This window comes from Myotis lucifugus, unplaced genomic scaffold (genome assembly GCF_000147115.1).
Source record: "Myotis lucifugus unplaced genomic scaffold, Myoluc2.0 scaffold_317, whole genome shotgun sequence".
Lineage (NCBI taxonomy): Eukaryota > Metazoa > Chordata > Mammalia > Chiroptera > Vespertilionidae > Myotis > Myotis lucifugus.
In genome coordinates this window covers 1,150,496-1,151,366 of record NW_005871365.1, presented here as the reverse complement: position 1 = coordinate 1,151,366, position 871 = coordinate 1,150,496, and the positions used below count along the sequence as shown (strand labels likewise).

At 56.3% G+C, this 871-nt stretch overlaps 1 protein-coding gene across 1 annotated transcript in view; it reads right to left on the bottom strand.

The window, feature by feature from the left end:
* Positions 1–871, bottom strand: part of COL11A1 (collagen type XI alpha 1 chain) — a gene marked incomplete at its 5' end in the record, with an annotated part of 138,395 nt that overhangs the window by 74,175 nt on the left and 63,349 nt on the right. The window contains one exon of the mRNA XM_023764109.1: positions 265–309. Coding sequence (XP_023619877.1) covers positions 265–309 — 45 coding nt within the window. The remainder of the gene's footprint in view (positions 1–264; positions 310–871) is intronic.

The window sequence follows — 871 nt, the reverse complement described above, 5'->3', positions numbered from 1 at the left end:
AAGGAGAATCAGAGAGAGAGAGAGATAACACTGGTGCACACCAGTGCCGTTCTGAAATTAATACAGCTGAGCATGTCACATTTGGAAACTATCCAAATGGAAACCCTGAGAAATTTCCTACTTTCAGTTCGGGGACACATGCACCCTCGTGGTTAAGCCCCAGATCAATGCCTTATGGCTGAGCCCCGAGATATCTTATCAATAACCCCCGCCTAAGGGGACGCCCAAACCGCCCGCCAGACATCACTGGACCCACAGACTCACTTTTTCCCCGGGAGGGCCGATGGGACCTTGCGGGCCCGGGAGACCCTGTGTGGAGAGAACGCATTCCGAGCGTCAGGGTCACGTCGCAAGAGCACACGGGGTAGAACAGTAAGTGGTCAGCCCTCTGTTTCACAGGAAGGGAGGTAGCAGCATCTGCATCTGTCCCCTGCATTCCCCGGAAAGTTCCGGAACGCTCTGAGCTACTCTGTGGGCACCGGGCTCCTGCAGGTGTGGCTGACTTGCGGGCATCCCCCGAGCACCAATGACTCGCGTTCCTCTTGCAAGAAAGAGGCCTCGGCACATTTGCTGCACATTTCTGCTTTTAACTTACTTTTTCCAGTCACTGTCGACACTGAGTATGACCTTGCTTCAGCCCAGGTGGGCAGCGCAGTGGTCAGACAATCACACACTTTACGGAGTGCCCCCCGCTATTCAGGTGCCCCCCTGGCCGCAAGCATCGTCTATCGTGTGTCCATGGTGTCCCCTGGGCTGCACCTGACCCCCCTGTGACTGTCCTGTAGCTGCCCTCCTGCCCCTCTGACTCCCTTCACCCTTTCCCCCCAGTCGCCCCACCTCCTCCCCTCCGCTTTTTTTCTTTTTTTAAGGG